The sequence below is a fragment of the Stegodyphus dumicola genome, chromosome X1 (assembly GCF_044657685.1).
Source record: "Stegodyphus dumicola isolate Sdum_Otavi_A_Nest chromosome X1, ASM4465768v1".
NCBI classification, from domain to species: Eukaryota; Metazoa; Arthropoda; class Arachnida; order Araneae; family Eresidae; genus Stegodyphus; species Stegodyphus dumicola.
The window spans coordinates 28,969,792-28,990,737 of record NC_140780.1 but is presented as its reverse complement, the minus strand read 5'-3'; the positions used below and the strand labels follow the sequence as shown (position 1 = coordinate 28,990,737).

General features: G+C 31.6%; 2 protein-coding genes across 4 annotated transcripts in view; both read right to left on the bottom strand.

Annotated features, from left to right (window-relative positions):
• LOC146993115 (beta-1,4-mannosyl-glycoprotein 4-beta-N-acetylglucosaminyltransferase-like) overlaps positions 1–5,033 on the bottom strand; it is a 55,940-nt gene extending 50,907 nt beyond the window's left edge. The window contains exon 1 of the mRNA XM_085808479.1: positions 4,246–5,033. Within this exon, the coding sequence (XP_085664605.1) occupies positions 4,246–4,269 (24 nt within the window). The 5' untranslated portion in view covers positions 4,270–5,033. The remainder of the gene's footprint in view (positions 1–4,245) is intronic.
• A 10,348-nt stretch (positions 5,034–15,381) lies between these two features.
• Positions 15,382–19,953, bottom strand: LOC146993114 (uncharacterized). Of its 3 annotated transcripts, none has more exons than XR_015038302.1 (2): positions 19,818–19,953; positions 15,382–15,707 (listed from the first exon to the last, which is right to left on the bottom strand). XR_015038302.1 is itself a non-coding variant. In XM_085806961.1 (2 exons), exons 1-2 carry the CDS (start codon positions 18,422–18,424, stop codon positions 15,701–15,703), a joined length of 2,205 nt encoding a protein of 734 aa, XP_085663087.1. In that variant the 5' UTR covers positions 18,425–18,516; the 3' UTR covers positions 15,382–15,700. The 3 variants fall into 3 exon arrangements, 1 of the variants encoding a protein (XP_085663087.1); XR_015038301.1 differs by lacking the exon at positions 19,818–19,953 and adding an exon at positions 18,630–19,179; XM_085806961.1 differs by lacking the exon at positions 19,818–19,953 and adding an exon at positions 16,227–18,516.
• Positions 19,954–20,946: the final 993 nt, after the last annotated feature.

Genomic DNA, 20,946 nt, shown 5'->3' with positions numbered 1-20,946 from the left:
AATTTAAATCTGTAATCATTGATAAGCGTAATGTCAACATATAAGGTTACGTTACTCCATTATTATTTAATTACTAACATAAAAAAAAAAAAAATTGTTTAGGCATCACTACATAAGTCATTACTCAAGTTGTCATGTTTTGATTACCATGGGATGATGAAAGGAAAGTATAATAAATAATGATTCGCCAGGTTGGCGTCAGATCAACGCTGTATTTTTATGTGGAATGTTTCGGATTGAGATGTGTGCCAAGCATGTATGCAGCAATGAAGCCAAATTACCGATCGTACAAATTTATGCTAAAATGATTGTTTCTTCAATAACGAGGTATTTTGTTTAGTGTCGAAGTGAAATTAAGAATCGGGACTCTCCAGATGTTTTATTATGCATGGAGGGGGGGATCAAATGCTCATGCATAAAGCCTATGAGGAAAACATTGTTAGCAGTTTTGAAGTCTAGACTTTAGATCATTTCAGATAATGGACGTCCGGATTTTGGACTTTGTACTGTAGCTATTCCCAATAACAAAGTACAGAAACAATGCTGCCTGATCTTTGGAATATGGTAACTAGTAGTTTGGCGACATTTTGGAGGCGATAAAGGTTACTACCTAGGACTTTGGTAATAATGTGAGAAGCACTCAGTTCCGATTACGCATTATTTTGTGTGAGGGAAATGAGAGATCATGAGATATGTCATGCGACATTAATGGACGAATTACAGTTGTTTAATCGGAAAAGGGGGGAAATCTGGAAATTTCGTATTTAGCTATATTCTGTGTCGTGTGAAACGTGACATTAATGGACAAATTACAGTTCTTTAATCGGAAAAGGGGGTTAATTTGGAAAAGCTTGATTGTGTGTTGTGTGAAATAGTGTTGATTAATTTTCAGATTGCATGGCGCTATGTAGAGTGAATTCTAAATTTTTAATGCGTTTATCTGATAATAATAATAAGTTGATATTGTGTGAAAGGAAGGATATTACAAGTTTAAATGGCGGTGCAAGAAATATGGTGAAAATGGACATTTTGTGAAAAGGAGTGTAAGGAAGGGTACGTGGTTTGCTGAAAGTAGTTTGAGTATAGGTGAAATTTTATTAATTTCTTATTACTTGGTGAATAGACTTCCAGTTGACTACTGGATTTAGGATTTAGAAATTAGCAGTAGTACTGCAGCGACGTAATGAAGATTCTGAAGAAGATTACGTAAGTTAGTATTTTTAATCATTTGAGGATATTATTTTTATGCATTGTTCTAAATGTAAGGAGTAAATAAATTAAAATGGTATTATTTCAAAATTGTTATTAGCAATGATTTAGTTTAAAGTAATTATGATTGTAATCTAATTTTTATTAATTCAATGTATGTGCTTATTTATATTTTAAGTAGTGTTTTTTAATTTAATTATATTTTAATTTAATGATCATGATTTTGTGAGTTATATGTTTGTAGTATTTTGGAATATGTTTGATTAGTATACGTTGAGTATTTTCATGCATTTTCGTGAAATTTTTCTAATTTATGAGAAAAAAGCAGTGTACATGGATATAGTGAAGAGTGTGCGCAATGCCATTTTTGTGCAATTCTGTGATGTTTTTTTAAGTAAAAATAAGTCGACGTGTACATGGTTTAGTTATATTTTAATTAAATGATAGTTATTTTGTGATTAAAATTAAAATTAGATTACAAAATAACTATCATTTAATTCAAATATAATTAAATTCAAAAACACTACTTAAAATATAAATAAGCACATACATTGAATTAATAAAAATTAGCTTACAATCCTAATTACTTTAAACTAAATCATTGCTAATAACAATTTTCCCAATAATACCAAATTACTTTACTTCCACCTTACATTTAGAACAATGCATAAAAATAATATCCTCAAATAATTAAAAATACTAACTTACCCAATCTTCTTCAGAATCTTGCTTACATGGTGGATACACTTTTATTATGGATTCAATAAAATTCTTGAACGATTTTTTCTGCGAATTTTTCCTCCACAATTCTTTTGAATTATCACACAAACGCATTAAAAATCTAGAATTCACTTTAGACAGCACCATACAATCCCAAAATTATTCAACCCTACTTCACACAACACACAATGAAGCTTAATACAAAATAATATACAGCCACAGATATTTTTCCAAATTCCCCCCCTTTTCCGATTAAAGAACTGTAATTCGTCCATTAATATCACATAACATATCCCATGATCTCTCATTTCCCTCACACAAAATAATGCATAATCGGAACTGAGTACCGCTCACATTATTACCAAAGTCCCAGGTAGTAACCTTTATCGCCTCCAAAATGTAGCCAAACTACCAGTTACCATATTCTAAATATCAGCCCATGTAGTTTATGATCTACACTTTACTAATTTTTTAGATGGCGAAACCAAAACTAGTTGTTTTAATACCCCCTGGCATTTTATTGCATATTCCAATTTAAAAAAGTGGGTAAAACTGGATATTACGGTCCAGTTTGCGCACTGCATCACCCACTGCTTGGCACGTTTTTAAGAATTGCACATACTTGGTATCATGTACACATCAACTTATTTGCACTTAAAAAGACATCCTAGAATTGCACAAAAATGGCATTGCGCACTCCCTTTATCTATGTACACATCGAGCTATTTTCACTTAAAAAGTCAAAGAAAATTAACAAAAACCCAATTCTTGTAAAAAGCGGCAAACAAATAAGTGGGCCATTCTGCACTTTCCCCCCAAAATGACTGGACCGTAATCTCCAGTCTAGCCAAAAAAGTGTTTTAGAGGGGCCATCTATGAAATAATTACCTAACTAAAAGCAGTTGATCGCATAATGCATTTTCCATTATATTAATCAGGTTATTTTAGGTGTATCAAATTTCTACTACTGGTGAGAAGAATAAAAAGAAAGATACTTATACCAAAGGAAGAAAAAAGGCCTAAAAAAAAAACACACTGAAATTTTTGTAGCGTAGAAAGTCATTCTAATGCAGATTTAAAAAAATCATACTTTAAGTTGGCTAGCAAAATTTTGATGCTAACTTGAAAATTCATTTTCATATACTACATATTTCAAATTTCAGTGCTTATGATCTTATAACATTCTCAGCTCTTACTCAAATGTAAATGATGACTGATGAAACATTTCACACAAACAGCATGCCACATACATGTAAGCAAGATAAGCAATTGTAATAACATATCAAGAAAGAAACTTAAGTACTTTTAAGGTAATATTTTTTGTTCGAAAACCTTTTTGTTAGGATTTAATTTGCCATTCTTTGTTGCATTATTTATACTCAGAAGAGTGATAAAGATATACTTGGATCATTTATATTTAAGCTAAGAAATATATCTTATACAATAAATATACATAAGCTAAAAACTGTTATATCATTCTCCCACAGAACCACAGCATACTTACTGGAAAAAAGACTCTCCTCACATTTCTGGGCAAATTTTAAAAAACATAAGAAGACTTTTTTTAAAAAAGTTAAAAAAAAATTTAAGATATGCACTGGTGAATATTCATTTTGGCTTGCAGTATTGCTGGGGGGGAAGGGGAATCTTATGCCCCTTTTCTTTCTTTGAAATAACAACAGAATGTTAACTGTTAATAACACTAGTTCAGCTAGATGTGGCTATTACAATTAACAGTAGTTACTACCTGTATACAGCAGTAGTTTATATACAGGCCCTTACCTGCATGGTTTACTTAGTACTGAAACAGTGTATTCTTTCTATATAGTATGATAATTTAACTCCTCTTGTCATTCAGCAGTTTTATTTATCAAGACATTTGTTAGACCCTAAAATTTCTAGAATAAAAAATAGAGCCAAAAGGGGGGGGTCTTATTTTCGAGTAAATACTGCATACACAAATGAAAATGTTTCTTTATATTTGTTTCAAATAATATATGTACACATATGGATCTTTTACCCCATTCTGAAATTCCGAGCGATGCTAGATACCCATTCTTTAAATATTCAATAACATGCCATTTAACATATGAACTAATTGTTCAAATATCTCAATATGTCACTTAACATGTAGTGTGTTATGTTCCGTTTTTAAACAATATATATATATATACATATATGTTGCTATTTTTAATAAATCAGTGTTTATGGTTTAAAAGTGTCCAAAATTCGTAAAAAGTACGAATTTTATTACACAGTATAATCCTCATCTAAAATTAAAGCATAGAAATCTTTTTGAGCACGCACAGTACTTACCATTGAGAACGTTTTTCTTCTCATATTAATTCGCAAATAACACTATGTATACATATATATATATATATATATATATATATATATATACAGACAAATATCACAGGTTTGTCCACAATGTTCAAATATTCAAAGTTTCACAGAACAGAATCTAAATCAATTTGGTATATTTCATATTGCTAGTCTCGCAAGGCCAAAGAAAAAACACTGCCAAACCATTAATTATCGAGCTTAAAAGGAGCAACACTTTTAGCAAAAATCGGTTCTTGAATACGAATCCTTTTCTAGGATCCGATTCCATCGAAACAACAAAATAAGATATTGCAACTGCAAAACCAAAGAATGTGTATTGTTCATAGACGTTCCTTGGAAAAACAGACAAAGTGGTTTTGAACACCCTGAATGATTTCCGGTTCATTTTACGGACGTACAACACCAGATACAAAAGAAGAGGGGGAGGGCAAGTTATAAACCCATGGAGGCATCGTCAATAGTGAGAGAAAATATCAATGCTTGACAAGGTTACTCCAAATGTTAGTTTATTTGACCGATAAAGGACGCTACACACATTTTATATTCGAGGGTTCAAATCAGACACTTTCACACACATTTCAAGGACTTGAAATTTGAGACAGTAGAGGAGTATTTGCACAGAATGAATGCAAACTTCTTCAATAAAGCGCAGGACTGTAGACACATGGGAAACCTTAATGTGTTTAAATATATTGTTTTTGAAAAGGACTCCATTCATAGACCACTTGCAACTCACCTCACTCGGAACTTGAATTTTCCTACTGAGTTATCTCACCGCCTTGTATATATGTTAGTACTTTTATTACGAATTTCATATTGTGAATTTATATTTCAATTTGTAACTTGTATTTTAATTTATTTTATTGTGTATACTGTGTCATTTATTGTATATAGCTTTGTATTTATTTATTCTACTTTCTCATGTATTCTTTAAATTATTCTTTTATCACTTGTCTGATTTGTCTTTGTTACTCACTGCATCAACACAAACATACACCACAGTGTACCTCACAGCTCCTGAATTGATCAGAGACGTTTGTGAAAGAGGCAAGCGGCAGCACGATCGCTGCGCTCCGTAAAAAAGTGAAAATTTTTCCTTTCCTCTTGGTGATTATCAATTAAATTTCTTTGAAAAATATTTATTTTTCCCCTACAAAACCTATATCATTTCAATGAATTTCGGCTCCGATGTTGACGAGAATAAAACAGCGGACAATGTAAGGATATACTCCAAAAGCCTGGAATTTTAAGATAAGTACTTTTCTTTCATCTAAACTAAATCAAATTTCTATAAATAAGTGTCTTTAAATCAATAAATCTTAATTTTTCATCAGTTTAAAGCATTAAAAAATACTTGAAATTGCCATTGCTTGTGGCTTCCTTTGTGTATCAACTCGAAACAGACGCCAGCGTTATCAGTTCACGTCTGTCAACACTTACAAAGCCCTTATGGAATCTCGAGAGAGGGAAAATTTGGGGATGAGAGGGATAATTTGGGCATCGCGCTATTTCCCTCTCGGATCTTCTGGATTCTCTTTTCTTTCTAGATCGCTTGAATATAGTTTCGCCTTTAAATAATATTATACCTCACCGATTTTTTCTCATACTGTTCTTTGCTATCTGTTAAATGTCCATATGTAAGGGATGATTTATTCTTCACCGCCTTAAATGAATTTTTAGAACTATGAGCTTATATAAATAACAGTGTGCCTCACTGTGTTATATTAACATTATTTAACTAGTAATAAATTATGATAGTAAAATAATTAATCTTGTAATAAATTATGATAGTTAAATTAATAAATACTGTTTAATTTGTGTTTTTAATACATATACTCAGTAATTTACACACATAAATAAATATATATATATATTTTATTTTATTTATTTATTTATTTTTTTGGGTGTATGCGGTTGTGGTCTTGTATTGTATATGGTTTTATGTTGTTAGTCTGCTGCTGCTTTTTGAAAAATGTATGAAAATGTTGAGAATGAAAGTAGCATAAGTTACTTTGGTTAAATTAATATATACTTTTGTTTGATGACCTTTGTTGATATCTCAGGATGCAAGCGTACATATTACTTTATATTCCATGCTAAATACCTTGATACGAAGCATTTTAACACCGTCAATATTTGTTTTTTCCCCAGTAACACATCTATTCACCATTACCAAACACACTCACTACACAAACACACCTGTGAGACACTATTTATTGTAAATGAAGACAGTTTCTTCTCCTTTTAACTACACTCATGGACACAATCGTATTTTAGGATATTTTCTACTTCTTTTCCTTTTCTTTCTATAGGCCCTTTTTTTTTTTTTTTTTTCTTTTTCCCTCTATTATTTTTGGGCCATTTATTTTAAATTTTATTTTGTCCCATCTTTTCTTCCTGGCCTTTTGAACTCGTACAAGATGTACGAAGTTCCTTTTTACTCTCCTCAAATACGAAATTGCCCCTCTTTTTATATACCTTTCCTTCGCACCTGTGCTTGATTTTTCGCCCATCGGTGCAGAAAGCCTTAGCGGGTGCAAAACAAGACATCTGTCTACTTTGTCTGTCTGTCTGTCTGTCAGCTCCTGAATTTGGCTTATCTTGTGTTAAGGCTCTTCTATGTCTCTGTGATGCATGGTCACCCCCTTTTTACCACCTTAAGGTATCCGACCTCGTACAAAATTTCGATTTTTACTTTATTACATTATCTTAAAGAATACATCTTTAGCTATCAAATACAAGTTTTTGCTTGTTGATATGTTAATTAGAACTGAAGTTATAAGCATTTTTCTGTAACGGAATAAACCGGAAGTACCAATATTCTGGACCGGAAGTGAGCGTTTAAATAGACATCAAGATTTTGTAAATTCTCAACCATCGTACTAGGTTTAGTATTTTGTAATACATTTTAAGAATCTAGCGGTAGTTTTTTTCCCTTAATTTCGTATTTAGTTTGGCGCAGAAGGTATTCGACGTTGATTGGATGTGTTACTGCTTTGTCGGTTAGCGTTAACAGTCTTGATTTGAAGGCTATGTCACATTTTTGCATCATTTACAACAAACTAAACAAAATGGAATGCAATCTTCAGCACGACATATAGTAGTTCATAATATATATAGCGTAACATAATTATTCTGCAAATTATAAAGAAGCAGCTTCGGGTATGGAAGCAGTTGGTGTTTATTCGCTTTTTGAATGATCTATTAAATTACGAAAGCTGAAGAACACGGAGTATTATGAGGATAGAGATTCTAAGGGGTTTTTAATTGTGAAAAATATATATGGTAAAGATTCGGTTAAGAAACTGGAATGCATTGGACATGTAAAGAAAAAGGTTAGTAGTGCACTACGAAAAATAAAAAACTCCACTCCTGGATTGAAAGGGAAAGGTAAACTGATCGGTTCTTTTATTGATAAACTACAGAATTAGGGATTGCAATTAGAAGTAATGTTGGAAACTTAATTGAGATGCAGCAGGCTGTACTAGCTGCTTGTTCCATTGTAGCTCTTCTTCGAAGCCAATGCCCTCCTCAATCAACGTGTTGGTGCAACTATCAATGTGCAATTGCAGAAAAGAAAAAAATCAGCCAAAAACCTCTGGTATATCAACATATATTTTGAATTTAATTACACCTACATATATGGAGTTGACTACATAAACAAGAGTTATTAAAAAAGTGCATACATGGCAAAACTCAAACTATCAAAGAACGTTTTAATGGCATTTATTGCAAATTCTTCCTCGTGAACATTAATGTTTGGAGCAATCATTAAATAACATTAAATAACAAGTGTTGTTATTTAATGATGGATTTATAGGTTTGCTTGAAGCATTTTCAAGGTTAGCTGTGTGTTCTGAATTTTACACTGAGCAGGGAATTCTAAAACTTGATAAAGTGCAAAATCATGACTCTTAGCGCCATTCCACAAGTTTAACAAAAACCCAAAGAAAAAAATTACGCTTTGTTCGAAAGAAAAAGCGCAATGTTTGTGAAAATACAAACAAGGTGTCAATTAAAAAGAAGGGGATTTTAATTATCAGGGATGCATTTTTCACTAAGAAATTGTTTTATGAAAACTTTAAACTTGTTTTCTGAAAAATGTGTTTTTCAGTAAATATTGCCAATGGTAACAGCCATAACTCACAATTTTATGAATAAAACTAAATGATACTTTCTATGCATGTTTCATATAATCTGATGCATGCTCTGAAGAAGATTTTAGAAATATTAATTAGAAGTTGAATTGTTACTTTTTATTCTTAGATTTTGGATGCAATAATAGGAAAATATGCAGTTAATACTATATATTTTGACATATCTCAAGAACATATGAATATTTCTTAATTATTTTGCTTCATTGCATACAAAATAAGTGTAAACATAAATACAAATTAAAAAAACTGTATATTTATGTATACATTGTTCACCGTGTTTCTTGCCGTAATGACAAAATTTAAGCAAAGATTATCCTTTTTTTTCATTATTTTGCAAAATTAAAATTACTTAGCATTAATTTTTAAACTGCTTTCACTCATTAGTATGCTTATCTTCAAATTAATACGTTTATAGTTAAAATAAAAACCATTTCTTAAAAAATGGTACCCGAACGAGGTCGGATACCTTAATGACTTTATTGACTTGTCAGGAAATATTATCGTCACGTGCCCACTGGGCCTTGCTGCGATATCCCGGCAATACGAGTGCGGATACGGATACGGAAAATGCTCGAGGGTGGTCTACATCGTTACATTATTATTACAACAAGCTTTTGTTATGCCAATTCAAAATCTACCAAAGGAGAGAAAATTGGTCTTAGACCCAGGATGCCTGTGTCTAAGATCCTACCAAGGCCAACTAGTTGACCCGGTCAGCGCTAAATCCCCAAACGCGCAGGGAGGTCACGTGGCATCTGACCTACGTGTAAGATGATGTCACGTCAAAGATACGCCTCTTACGCTCAGTAAATTTCTGCGCATAAATTGAAACATGCTTGTGCAATGTGAATTTCACTAGAGAAAATTTTTTTGAAAATACTACAGATGCTAACTGAATACATACCAAATATTAACATTTTAGCATGTATAGCTTTTCAGTATACTCTTGTCTTTATTTTAAATCACTGCGAAATATATGAAATTTCAGTTTTAATTCTTTTAATATTTTCAGTACATTCATGTAATAATTAGTGTTTTTGTACTTTAATTTCATCATTGTATTAGAAAAAAATTAATATTTGTTTCTCTGTATTATATTCAAATGAATAATTAATGAATTTAAACTTACGAACATTTTGTAAATAAATGTGACAACTTGTATTATTTGGTACTTTTCCGTTTTGCCGGCGCAAATCTCGCCAAGCAGACTTTATTGGCGACAACATACAGTAAACACATAAAAAATATTTAAAAATATGTTAGTTCTAAGAATTCTTTTTAAAAAAGAAGGCATAAACATTTTAATATCGCTTAAAATTTTATAAAAAGCCAATAAATAAAGACAACAAATTTGTAAAAAGACATTAATTTAAGAATTTACTATGCTTTCATGGTTCAACATCCTGATTCGCCGGTTCATATCACGTGACCCCAAGCGATCTCATGTCACGTAAACTACTCTACAAAAATCTAATGCTCTCAGTAATTATCTACATTAATTTCATGTTAAATCTTAATTTGGAACACAAGTCTAAATGCAAGAAATATTTCAATTTCGTACGAATAACTTACTCAGAAATTATGTAAAACTGCAGTGCTTTACTTCGCTAATGCATTCTCATTAGAATTGATGAATTTAACCCTTGACATTAACTTTTCTATATTTTCGGCTTCGGGTAAACGCTGTGATTGCATCCTAATTGACTTAATTGCCGAAAATTGCCTTAGACATAAAACTGAACTATCTGATAAAAATTCTATGTAATGATATGCCAGTATTGAAAGAAACAATCAATCTGATAAGAAAAAGCTACGACTTGTTTTGAAAATGAGGCGTAAAAGGTTACCAGCGAGAACATTCCGTTTGGCATCGGTTGTACCATTATTGACGACTTTATCGCTTGCGCTGGCAAAACGGAAAAGTACCTATTATTTTATTGTATATCTGAAAGGAATCTGGTTTAAATATATAAATTATTTACACAATCTTTGGATGGAAAAACTATCATGTAATATATTTAGACAAAAAATATACTAGAAGTTTTTTTTTAGTTTTTGCATGTTCAGAATTTTTAATGTGTATATAATTTTATTCTGAATAGTTTTGAAAAATATATTGCACCCACACTAAATTTAAATAACAAATTTTTATCCTGCAAAATGCACTCAAATTTTAATATGAGAGAGCCCTTGTGAAGCTGCCAAGGTATTTCCATAGAAAGCTAATATCAATTTAAGACTTAAAAATGACTTCAAAGATGAATTCCAGGCTTTTCTAGTGTAGATACGAGCCAGTTTTCCCCAGAAAGTCCTTCACAAAGACATCCATCGTTTTAGGTTGATAACCCTTACGTGCTATAATCAAATAAATTAAACCAAGCTTTGGTAAGGATGTGATATTGTTTCTTCCTTATTATAATGGATCTTGTTTTTTAAAGGTGTCAAGATTTTTGATAAATAACCAACGTAAACTATTCTGAAACATCTGGCAGCCCCAACAATGATGATTTATAGTTTGCTTATAATGAGAAGAGCTTCGAGGAGGCCATGTGATCATATTTCTACCATGCAAATGTTAATAATTCATAATCACTCAAAATTCTCTTATCACAAGAAGAGCTCTCAGTATTCTACATGTTAATGAATTTTATTTATATTTTAATCTTAAAATTCTTAATTTACTGAGAAGTAAGGAAGATGCTTGCTATATGTTTCTTTCAAGAAATGCACATATTTTACATCACATTCGAAGGAAAAAAGTGGAAAATTTTGGGAAAACAAATGGGAAAATTAGTTTTTAATTAATATCTCGGCTAGTCTAAGTCCCAAGAAGACACGAATGGTCAAAATGGCATGCCATGGACCTGCGGAATCCAACAGTGTGCTTCACTAAGCCCGGGAGCCAGCTGTTTCGGAGGAGATGGTGTTACTCCACCCCATATATATATATATATATGCGGCTTAAGTGTCTGTTTGTCCCCGATAGTTTATTAGTTGCTTGCGTAACTGTACTACCCAATGGGGTGAAGTTGCCATGGCACAAGGTTGCCATTTCAATTGAGACGTAGACAATTTCCTGTACAACTTACCTTTGCTATGACCATCAATAAGTCTCAGGGCCAAACGCTTAAGTGTGCTGTCATTTTTTTACCTGAGCCTGCATTTGGACATGGTCAACTTCATGCTGCCTGTTCAAGAGTTCGTGAAAGAACGGACGTAAAATTAAAAATGATGGAAAGATCTACACAAGAAATGTTATGTACAAAGAGATCTTTGACATGTGAATTAACATTTTATTATTTAAATCACCTTTATTTATTGAGCTAGCAGTGACTCTTAAGAAATGTACCGCCAATGGTTTCCTTCATTGCACTCTACTTTAAGCAAGTAGAAGGGGACAACCTCGTGGGGCAGTAAGCAAAGGGGCGTCCTCGCTGCCTGCCCTGGGTAATTCAGTTTAAATAAGCAGATGCCTTTGCACAAATAATTTTAATTACAATTTATAATATCTAGAACAGCGGTCATTTCGTATGACTGCTGGGCTTTCTAGTGATTTCCATAATCATGTGGCCTGTATTTGAATCCTGAAGAAGATATTAACATTTTGTAGTCATCTACCCACTGGATTGTCAGTGATGAGATAGCTAAATGACTGATGGATTCCAACCAATGCTTAATAAATATCTAGTCATTGAGATGTCCATAAAACATAAATTTATGTGGTGTTTAGCATTGCAGACATTCAATATGCATCTTTCTTTTTTGGTGGGGGTTGGGATAATAAACAAATACTGGAGTTTTTCAAAATTTCATGTTAGTGTAGGTTTTAAAGATGGTGAAAATATATTTTCATGTATTGTTTAGAAGGAATTTTAATAGGAATATTGTTGGCTTTTGTTAAATTTAGACGTGACAATGTCTGCAAATTGATACTTTATTTTTGAACATATGATTGTATTAATTACATAACATTTGGGATTTGCAGATTACTCCTCCATAAGCATATCATATACACTGCTATACATTAAATGTGCTACACCAGGAAGGAAAGCAAATAGCAGAATCTTATTTATTACACATATATACAGAATAGTGGGAAGAAAACATGATTAAATTTTCTGGTGATTAGAGGTACACAGCGTACATAATTCAGTGCACAGAGCTGTCCTTTCTAGCAAAAACAATGGTTATAATCCAGCTCAGCATCAAGATAAACACAACTTGGATGATTAGATATGGTATTTCATTCCATGCAGCTTCAACCATATGCCAGAGTTCATCGTAGTGATTAGTGAGTGATGGCATTAAAATCAACTGTTAAGAGTAAAAAATAAAAATTTTTAGTTGTTAAATCATGTCTGTTAAAAGTTTAAAATTTATTTTAATAGCAGCTGTATGTTTCTTTTAATTGTTTCAATTTACACTGTCAATTATATTTATTTTTGTGTATAAATGTTTTTAAACAATTATGTCCATCTTTAATACCTGTACATAGGACAATACAATCTCACATTTAGTACTTCTGGAACACTGCAAATGCTAGGAAAACTTCCACGTAGAAAGCAATAGTACAATTGTATCCTGGTATCTACATATAACAATGGTGGAAAAAGTAATCTTGAAGTTTCAAGTTCTACGCCTAGTGATAAATAGTGTATGGCTAAATATAAAAAACAACCATAGAAACAAGCTAAGCACTGAAATTCCCACTGTAACCCCAATTATATTCACATGCATGTGTTTTACCCATCTTCCCAAGTAACTTTATAAATTCTGCAACAAATTTTAATATTCTGTAGAGATTTCTGGCTAGGCCTAGCGACAATAAAATGCTCTGCCAGTTGAGTATAAATGCTGATAGTAGTAATCTAACAGGCAGTAGAGCAGCCGAGCTGGGGGTAAGTAAGTAAGTAATGAATGTAACTAAATGGGTAAATGGAAATGTTACATTGGAATGTATGTATTTTCAGGTTACATATTGCTGCTCAGAATTGAACACTTCTTAATCGATCTCTTCCTCATGATGCTTGTAAGTGTCAGCAGAGGACGATGCTATCAATGGTCAAGCATCAAACTTTCTTGCATACACAGATTTTTTCTATTAAATTCTCTCAGCTCCACTTTTAACTATTTGCTTTTCTTTAGTTACATTCAATTGCATCTCTTGCACTCAGAAACTTTTTTTTTTACATTTTAGTGCTTTCTAATTGTTGGAGTTTTGAAGCTACCAATGCTTCTCAACTTGAGAGTAGCTGTGATGTTTTATCCATTATCGAGGAAAAAACTTGAGGAGAGTAAATTTTTCATTATTGTATTAAAAATGAAGTCTATAAAGTGATATAGTATACGATGTATTTTATCATTCAGTATTAATATTGATATCTTATTTAATCACCGGTTAATCTTCGAATTATGGTAACTTGGCAATTTTTTGGCGACCAACCCTGCTACAGCAACCTGCTAGTTTTGTTTTGGACACCATTTTGTTTTCACGAAGTAAAGCCATGTTTTTTTTTTTTTTTACTCAACATTTTTTCCAACAATCTGCTAGCCGAATTACGCTTATACTAGAACTTTTATGGAACAAAAATTCTTAATCATGACATAGATTAGGTGCGAAATTGGGAGAAAGTGCAGAATCGCAAACTGCTTACTGCGTTTTTAAGAATTGCACATACACGGTATCCATGTACACGTTGACCTATTTTCACTTAAAAAAACATCCCAGAATTGCACAAAAATGGCATTGCATACACTCTTGACTTTATCCCTGTACACTAAAGTCCTAGCTAGTAACCTTTATCGCCTACCAAAATGTCACCAAACTACCTGTTACCATATTCCAAAGATCAGCCTTAATCACCTTATATATATTACATGGATATTTTGTTCTACATAGTGTTTATTCGTATGTTCTGGAATTAATTACCCACAAATACACGGGCACTACTGTAATTGCTTTTCATTGTAGTTATTTAAGCTTAGAGAATGTTTCCTAGAAATGCTATACTTTTGCGAAGAGCTGTAACTTTTTTATGCATATACATAATATTTAATGTTAATCAGCAACTATATATTTAATGCATCACAATGACAATAAAATGATAAGCATACTTGTTACTTTTATCACATACTTCTGTAGCATTAAATGGTTTTCATGAGAATTAATACAATGCATTTGCTGACTGTTAATTTAAACGGTTCTTCCAAATATCAAACATTGTTTCCTTTAAGTGTCTGCGATCACTACGACATTTGTTTTATCATGTTTTTGAGTTCATCTTCTACAATATAGCAATATAAAAACTGCTGCTATGTTCTAGAACCTTTTAAATTTGTAACTATCAGTTCTGTGTCCAGTTGCACCTTATGTGTGTATGTATTGCAGGAAAAGTTTTGGCTCTAGTGTAGAACTGGGTGCCCATTCGATTAGTGACAATTTTTTTTTTTTTTTAATTTTGGCAATGAAACCTCATTTCTGGTTACCATGATAGTTTTAACTTTGTTTTAGCTTCTTGACTTTTTTAAAATGAAAATAGATGTATGTGTACATGAACAAATTTAAGGCAGTGTGCAATGCCTAGTTTGTGCAATTCTGGGATGTTAAGTGTTAACAGATTGATGTGTACATGGACACAGAGTTTGTGCAATTCTTTGACTTCTTATTTTGGTTTTGTGTAGCATCCATCTTGAAATTGTGCTTACTGTACATAAAAAAAAAAAAAAAAAAAAAAAAAAAAAAAAAAAATCTCCAATAAACAAGGGGCACCCAATTGTAAACTTTTACCAAAGTTTTTTTTTTTTTTTTTTTTTGTTAGGCTGCATTTATTGAAGGTGTAATCACTTTTACTGCTAAAAACCAAAGTTAATATCAGCAGGATGAAACATCCCTTTGTTGGCAACATTGAGTAAGTAAATAATTATATACATCAAGAATTAATGGGTAACGTCTTTTATAAAAAATTATTTATTTCAACCATAAACTTTCTAGGAGGGCAGACCATCCCCCAAAATCAGATCATTTATTTAATATACAGAGATATAATTTCAAAAGATTAATTAAAAATACATTAATATTGCTTTTGGTTTTAATAATAGCAGTTAATGGTACTATTTATAATCATTGAGCTGTTTCTTAAATTTCTTTTGCGGACACTGTAATTCTACCGAAGAAATACATTACAATTTCATGGTTGACCACATGTAGCGAACTGCCTCCTACGGCCCTGCCCATGCCCTATTTTCAGTCCGTAGACCCGGGCTAGGAGTTAGTTCCTGTTAAAATAAAAACATAAGGTACTTTATTAGGTATTCATCTATTATTTTGCTTTTTAACATATTGTAATAACAATTCAATATCCAATTTACACTCAGTCGGATTAATCAATGTATTTTAAGAATAGTAGTTAGTAAAAAATATAACAAAATTGCTATCAAATTACTTAATTTGATATTTCTACTTAAACCAGGTTAATTCTATTGCTGGCTTTATAAAAACTTGCATGACATCTGATTCAGTTTCCTAAGAAGTATCAGTTTGTTAAATTTATGTACTTATGAAATAAATGTTAATTGTTACCATATTTAACAATTGGAAATACTGAAGCAAAACTTTTGCATTTCTGTTCATTTGAAAGGCATTAAGTTAAATTGAGACTGGCAATTACTACATGAAGTTTCATTAAGCAAAAAGCAAATTCTGCTAACAACATCCTTTATAAATAACTTTAACAAAAATTATGAATTTCTTTTTAAATTAAATGCACACAGAATTTTTTAAAATCATCATATTACCTCCTTTGATGCTTTATAAATTTATTCACTGGCTCATTAACACATTCTGAACTTGAAGGTATAGTTGGCAGTTTTTCACAAGTAGCAAAAGATGCTCTTAAAGTTTTTAGGAATTCTCTCACCTTTTGTTTTTTATCCTCTGTGTCAGCCTGTGATGTTAAAAACTGAAACTCTGCATGCCACTCTTCCTTTTCTTTTTCAAAATCTGAATGTTCCTTTCTTCTGATTTCTTGTGTGATGGCATAATGTTCTTCAATTTGCTCATCATTTTCAGATACGTCAATTATCAAATCATCTTTCTCTGAGCAAACATTTGTACCACAATCTATATCACAAACTGAGCATACATAATGAATGTGCTTATATATCTGAAATCTCACACTATAATCAATGCATGAACAAACAAACTGATGAATGCAGATGTCGCACTCATGACATCGAATGTTACAATAACACACTTTTTCAAAATACACATTATTTGTATGAATCAGTCCTTCTTGACTTCTAGATACAATCCATGCCTGTTTTGGCTTTATTTCGTATAATTCGTAATCAGCCATGAATTTGCTCCTTTCATGTTTGTTTCTAATTTCCTTCATTCTAGAAGTTAATTTTGGCCGTTCCACAGAAATGATTTGACCCATTAATTTCTTGGCTATTGCAGTTAAAACAAAATGCAATGACTTATCTAATCTTTTAATAACTGTTCCACTAGCTTCTTCGTATTTAAGTTGCCGATGCCACCGCTCTACTTTCATGTTTGTATTAACACCCAAATAAGTTCGGTAACAATATGCCCACTGTTTCTTACGTTGCATGTATGTGGTTAAATACTCTCCAAAAGCTCGAGTTTCATCATGCAACACATAATCACTGATACAAGCATCGGAAAGTCTTTCAAAAGTTACAATATCGATTTCTTTTAGAATTTTCAGTAACTCTGACTTAATCTTTACTCTTATTTCTGGATCTCGAACTTTAGAATTCAAATTTTTGAACCATGCACGTTGCACATCCCAGCTGCAAAGTAAATGATGATCTGCCTCTCCAAACACAGAGCACCATGCGTTGTAATATGCCGGAGCATCATCAGACATAAAAACTGTTGTCTTCAAATTTGGAAGTCTTTCTTTAATGGAACTGAAAAATGCAGCAAACGTTTCAGTGGTTAATTTTGAAGAATACAAGATTGCCACTGGGAATCCTTCAAAATTGTTATCATTAATTAAAACAGATGTCAAATTTAAACCATACTGATTTGTGCCATGGGTAGAATCTATCATGATACGATTACTATGTCGTTCAAGCATTTTTAATTGTGCACTATTCATAATACCTAATAAAAAGTCCGATTTGCATAGACCTGGATACTGAGGCAGTTCTTCATTAGTTTGTTTATATATTAAAACTGGATTGCCAGGTTCTGCCTGCAGTTTTCTAACTGTTATATCTACAGACACGAAATCATTTTTATCCAGCATAATGTCTTTGTCAATCCCAAAGTCTTTACGAATATTTCGTAAATCTTGTGAATTTGTTATACACAACCGTTTTGAAGGTGTGTAGCACTTTTGAATTTTTGACAATACTTTTGCTGGTGGAACTCCATGTTTCATTAAATTAGCTAGATTAGTTTTTTCTGTCTTCGAGAGAGGCAATTTTCCCACTTCTGTTTTGTGACTGACATGAACAGACTGACATTCCACTTTTATTTCATTTTCTTTTTCTAAAACTTTTATGTATGCTGGACACGTAATACCACATTTAATAGAGCCAGCTACTTTAATATTACGTTTTCTTGACTCTTTAATTTTACTTTGCCCACTTCTATGGCACTGATAATACGATGCAGTTCCTTCTTTTACTGCCTTTTTACTGGATGAAATAATGAAAGAAGATTGTGTATTTCGTTCCATCATTTCCTTCCAGTGTTCAAATTCAGTTTTAGAAGTAAATACTTGATTTTCATACTCCAAATTTATATCAGTATGATCTGTTTCTATATGATGTAATAATTCCTTCATTGTTTGGAATTTAAGACTGCAGAGACCACAAATTTTATTACAAACCTTGTGAACTTCTTTTTCTGGATGATACTTTCTGATATGTTGGTACATATTACATTTAATACTGAATGTTACTTCACAATGAGGGCAAGATATCTGAGATCTAGAAGCACATGAAACTTTTAATTCCATTTTTTATAGAGAAGTATATTTATATATTTTATATATTATTATTATGTTTTATATATGTATTTCCATATTTTTATAGAAAATAACAAGTGTTATTTCTTTTTACATTTTATTTAAATTTAACACAGAATTTTCAAAATTGGGTAATCATAATTAAAAAAAAAAAAAAGGGCAGACAATCAATAAGAATAATAAATACTACACTTACTCACAAAGCAGTAGCCGGTTCATAGTAGGCGCTCAATTCCGAAACGACTGAAATTCCCTATACTCAAAATCCCTTTTCCTTTCTCCTCTTAGCTCATCCCTACTTTCACGTACCACACCTACAAATCTTGGACTCTTCCAGCAAACAATAGCATTCGTTCCGGGATTGAGCGCCTACTTGCTTACATCGAACGAAGTTGTTGATGCTGACCGTAAGACTAGTGCTAGGGAATGGGTGCTAAGGAGAAAAGGAAAATACATGGGGAAAAACGGAATTAAGTTATGTTTATATTTGTTAGGCATCTAATTCCTAATTTTGTTCTGTTATGTTGCTAAATTAGCATTAAAAGTCGAGTAATGTGCGTCTATTGCGAAAACGCAGGGCAATTACTTTTCGATCCGATTTTATACATGCATTAATATATCACATTCCTGCTCATACGATCTACGTATATATCAGATAACTATCTACTTTTGACACTTATTTCTGGATGTGTATTATTTTATAACTTTTTCTGGGTGAAAATGTGCTTTAGCCCACTGCTTGGCGATTATCAGTAGCGGCGATTTTTTTGAAAATCGCCAGTAAACGTTGTATAAACAAAGTTGCGAAGGCGGAGCTATGTGACGTTCATAAATGGGTGGGACTAAGATTGTGACGTCACAATGTATTCTCTACAGATGTAGAAATAAGTATACTAAATTTTTTGTATTTCAAACTATTAAATACGGTAAGTGAATTGTAACAGTTATTAAAACTGTAAACAACGTCGTAGTCTCTCATACAGGGTCAATATTTTTAAGCTTGAGTATTTATACAAATAAAAACAGATTTTTTTAAATTTTAATTTCATATTGCGGAACATTTTAACTTTACAAAATTACCTTATTGCTACGTAACGACACTATCTCTTACATACTAGTAAGTAAACAATCTTCATTATTTTCTAAAAATTTTTAAGCTTTATATTAATAAAAAAAGGGAAAAAATTTATTATTGAATATCAACATCATTCACAGCTTTCATTTCCATGTTTCTTAAATTCCTAAACCACGTTCTATACTTTCGTATTAGAATTCTACACATTAATAAATTTAAAAAATCTAATTTCTCACAATGAAAGAAAATAAGCAATAAAATTAATATTAAAAATAAGCAATTTTAAAAAGAAAAAATATTTTCACTTACCCTTTTCAGGAAAATAAAAAGTCTTTTTGACAATGACGGTACGTTTCCCTTGCATTTCCAATAAAGTAATAAATTTACATGTACACTGCTCAAAAAAAAAAAAAAAAAAAAAAAAAAAATGGGACAGTGCTATATCTCCCGTTCTACTGGGCCGATTGACAAAATTCAAACTGCGTTTTTCATGTCTCGAAAGCAAATTAAGAATATACTGTTTCTTAGAAGTTATTTTTTTATAATTATATGCCATATACTTTATGTACAGGTCAAGCATGGCCAAACTGAGACTCGGAATTCATAATTTATTCACATTGAATTCATAATTTACTCACGTAATAAGCAACTCATGTTGTTTTGCTTTTGAAACAGAATTTGTGTGTCTTTTTAATAATTACTAATTTAATTTTTTGAAATCACATTGTGTGTATAATAATTTCAAACTATGCCATATTTGCTAATCTCTGATAAGTAAAAGCAAAAGTCAAACAGTGCCATATCTGTAACAACCATGTTGATATTACTCTTGAAATGTATAGTGGTCATCAGCATAGCAGAAAAGATAGTTTTTTATCCTGGTAGCACCTGCATTCATAATGTACCTCAAATCATACTGAATGCCCTATAAATATCTGTATTGTGATTTGCAGTAGGAAATACAAAACATATCTAATGATCCAAATTTCCAATGAATTAGTTGTTATGTGATGCAGTAATGAGGTTTGTGATGAAGTGGGCTGAAGGCCCACACAATAGCAAAAAAACTAACTATACTTTTCTATAACTCCAATAGTTTGACAGCTTACAGTCTCATTCCCATCTTTTTTTTTCCATGCTTTTTACCATTACCATGAGGAGATTGTTTAGATTAAGAGTCAAGTAAAAATCCATAGTTCTGTATTTTCAAATTACTGCTTTATTTTTAAATTATTGTAAACAGCAGTATGCCACATCTTTTATTCTCAGTTTACTGCTGTTAAAATCTGTTTTAATTATAACCGAAAAAGAAAAATTGAAAATCTGAAGGAAAAGCTTTATTTATTAGCTATAAAAAGTAAAGTATAGAAAAGTTTACAATTCGTACATCCAAGGAATATGCTTCCTCGGATACTGAGCAAAAGCAGTAACAGTTATT